Source organism: Mus caroli, chromosome 16 (assembly GCF_900094665.2).
Source record: "Mus caroli chromosome 16, CAROLI_EIJ_v1.1, whole genome shotgun sequence".
NCBI lineage: Eukaryota > Metazoa > Chordata > Mammalia > Rodentia > Muridae > Mus > Mus caroli.
Window position 1 is genome coordinate 30,061,148 of NC_034585.1, and position 3,619 is coordinate 30,064,766.

Below are 3,619 nucleotides of genomic sequence, written 5' to 3' on the forward strand. Positions count from 1 at the left end.
TGCAAACTTTATATGCCCCAGTACAGGGGAACGCCAGGGCCAAAAAGTGGGAGTGGGTGGGTAGGGGAATGGGGGGGAGGGTATGGGGGACTTTTTGGATAGCATTAGAAATGTAAATGAGGAAAATACCTAATAAAATTTTTTTTAAAAAGGGGGGATTTACTAAAAGTGAAAGGCAGTGTCAGATTTAGTGATGTGGTTTAGATCTTGACGGCCATATAGCAAAAGCCAAAATATTTTTCAGACCAAAATTCAAGTACCAAGAAGCTATAAGACAGCATGTGCCTTCCAAATGATGATTTTTATCTGACCTGTGACGAAATGGTTGGGCTATTGACAGTGATTACATATTGGGACCGTAAAGCCAGCTTCTGTACCTGAACCCTGGCCCTATTTCTTACTAAGCATGAATAGCCTATGATCCCAGTTCTGGGCAGGCAGAGACAGGCAGACCCTGGCAGCTTGGCTGGCTAGCCAAAGTTTTACCTTAGATAATTATTTAACGTTCTATGCCTCCATTTTCCAATTGGCAAAATAAAGTTACTACTTTAGAAATTGTACAAGGAGGAGGCATGGAAATGTAAGAGAAAACTTGATATTTTAATTCTGCTTCTACTCTAAGACTCTTGGTCCCCAGCTGCAGACTCCCTTCTCCCTCAGCACGGTCCCTTCTGCTTTCACGTCCTGGGTGAGTATGTATGTACATAAAAATTCAGATCTCCCCTCTGAGAGAATTCATGCACCTGCACACAAATGCACACATACAGGTATACACACAAATAAATAATTCAAAATAATAATGAATCATTTTAAGAAAAAGACATCATAAAGAGGGCCCCTATCTATTATGCCAGAAAATTTTGTAGGTGAAAGATCACTATTATAAACCAGAATAAAACTGTGACGAAGTTTCATTCCTCCAACTGTGGGTCCCAGGAGTCAGACTCAGGTCATTAAGCTTGGCATGAACCTTGTGCCAGGCGACAGAGGCCATGAGCTGCAGACTGCTTGCAGGCTTAAACTCACTGAGCCATCCCGCCAGCCTGACCTGGAATTTTCTATGTAAAGCAGGCTGTCCTCAAAGTCACTGAAATCTTGTCTCTGCATTCTCAGTGCTAATATCACAGACATGAGCTCAAAAATTCCCAGAAGTCAACATTGAAAATATAATGACACAGTAAGGTTTCCAAATATTCACAAAAGTAGGCTGCAACATATTCAACAACAAAAACAGTTTTTATTAAACCTATAGTGGGTTAGTCTGATGTATTCAAATATTAAATTTTGTACCCCAAGGTCTTGTTCCAAGATGAGCAGATCCTCACATATTCCAACTTTTATTGTATAAACCTTGCCCCCCACCCCAAGTTATCCATGATTGGTTAGTAAAGATGCCTACAGCCTGTGGCTGGGCAGAAGAGAGGGAGAGGTAGGTGGGGCTTCAGTTCCCAGGCTTGATGTCTGAGGCTGGGACCATGAGGGGAAGTACAGAGAGGAGGAGCAAGGGAGGACTTGCCATGGGGTAGGCAGATGGTGAGCGTGTGGCCATGAATGACAGCTTGTGGGACAGGCTGATGGAACATGCCAAGTGATATCTGGGGGTTACTGCCAGAGAAGTAGACAACATGGCTTAGAGGGTTGATATCTGCCCAGCTGTAGTACTTTAAAGCTATCATAAATACAAAGGTGAGAAAGCTAGGCTGATTCCAAGACAGGCTTCAAATTGGCAGTTCAGGAGACTAGACCTAAATCTCTGTTTCCAAGAAATGGACAAATGCCCTCAGAAGCTGCCCCACCACCTGGTCTGAGGCAATGAGATGGCAATGGGTCAGCAGCAGTTTCCAGACTTCCTCAGCTACTTCCTCAGCAATAGTTTCCAGACCTCCCCAGTAAGTGTCCAGTTCCAAAAGCCTGGTAATGGAATGTCAGTTGTCTTAGTCAGGGTTTTACTGCTGTGAACAGACACCATGACCAAGGCAAGTCTTGTAAAGAACAACATTTACTTGGGGCTGGCTTACAGGGTCAGTGGTTCAGTCCATTATCATCAAGGCAGGAACATGGCAGCATCCAGGCAGGCATGGTGCAGAAGCAGCTCAGAGTTCTATATCTTCATCTGTAGGCGGCTAGCTGAATACTGGCTTCCAGGCAGCTAGGACTAGGGTATTATAGCCCACGCCCACTGTAACACACCTACTCCAACAAGGCCACACCTCCTAATAGCGCCACTCTCTGGTCCAAGCATATACAAACCATCACATCTGTACAGATGGAACCAACAGACTAACATAGAGGTCACCTACTCTGGAATTCCTTAATGTGATTTTAAATCAGGCCTGTAAGCTCACTTGGTTGTCTCCTTATTTGGCAATGGGAGAGCCCAGCATGCTGGACTTCTGCAGAATAAAACACCCTGCGTTTACATACTACTGAGTCCACTGTATCATTCTTTAGCAAATCATGGACCCTTCCAAAGGTTTTATGTCTTTTATTTGGGAACTAAATGATCTAAGGTGGGGTAAAATCCCCCAAATAAATATTACCATGACACAGGCAGTGTTGATAGGATCCAGATGAATCTCTTCCTCTACTGTCCCCTTGGCTTTTAGCACAAAAAAACCTAACATGTGATCTCCATATGTACAGCAGCCCTGTAACATCCAGAGGATAGGTTCCAGGGCATCACTGGCTGCTGCTCAAGCCCCTTAAATAAAGCTGCTGCAATGTTGGCACACAATCTATGTAAAAGCTCTCTACATTTAAAACAGGCTCTAGATTGCTTATGATGCACAATGTACAGTTGTTTTACCGAAATGCTTAGGGAAAGGTGATAAAGGGGAAAACTCTAACACAGTCAAATATGTTGTTACCAGATGTTGGTTGATCCAGAAATCCAGAATCTGTGTACACCGCAGGCAGTCTTAGCTCAGAGCCTTTTGGACAAAGCCAACATACTGCAGCAGCATACTGAAGTACTGTAAGCTCTATGGCACTTTTTCCATTTTGGCCACAGATCTCAAAGAACGGTGACATGGCCCTTTATTTGCTGTAAAGGTGCTGCTTCCAAGCTAAGTTGAATGGCCCAGGTAGTCCAATAACGGAGAGGCCCAGAGGAAAGAGAACAAGATGGGTTGAGGTGTGTGCGCTCACCTGGGTGAGGCTCTGCCTTCTTTCGTATTGAACCGGAATGATGTAGCCGAGAATAGAGAGCTGGTCAATGACGTCCTCCATGACTGCCGACACCCTCAGCACGTCTAGAAGGGACAGCGTCTCTATGACTTCTGGGGAGGTCTCTTCCTCTTCTTCGTAATCCAGATCTTCTTCTGCAGCTTCAGGTGGCTCTCCTGTCACCACCACAGTGACCTCAGGTTGTAAAACCTCTGAAGGAGACCCCACGACTTCCACCTCTTCCCTAAAGCAGAGAGGAAAGAAGATTAAATAAGTCGGTGGCCAGTGTGGAAATATTACTTACCCTCAAAACCACGAGAGGAGTGTTGCCAAGGACGAGCTTCTTGCTATTCTTTCTTTTCTTTCTTTCTTTCTTTCTTTCTTTCTTTCTTTCTTTCTTTCTTTCTTTCTTTCTTTCTTTCTTTCTTTCTTTCTTTCTTTCTTTTCGAGACAG

The 3,619-nt window shown here is 44.2% G+C and overlaps 1 protein-coding gene across 3 annotated transcripts in view; it reads right to left on the reverse strand.

The window, feature by feature from the left end:
* Iqcg (IQ motif containing G) overlaps positions 1–3,619 on the reverse strand; it is a 36,066-nt gene that overhangs the window by 26,754 nt on the left and 5,693 nt on the right. For all 3 annotated transcript variants that reach the window (XM_021185250.1, XM_021185252.2, XM_021185251.2), the window contains exon 3: positions 3,148–3,409. In XM_021185250.1, coding sequence (XP_021040909.1) covers positions 3,148–3,409 — 262 coding nt within the window. The remainder of the gene's footprint in view (positions 1–3,147; positions 3,410–3,619) is intronic.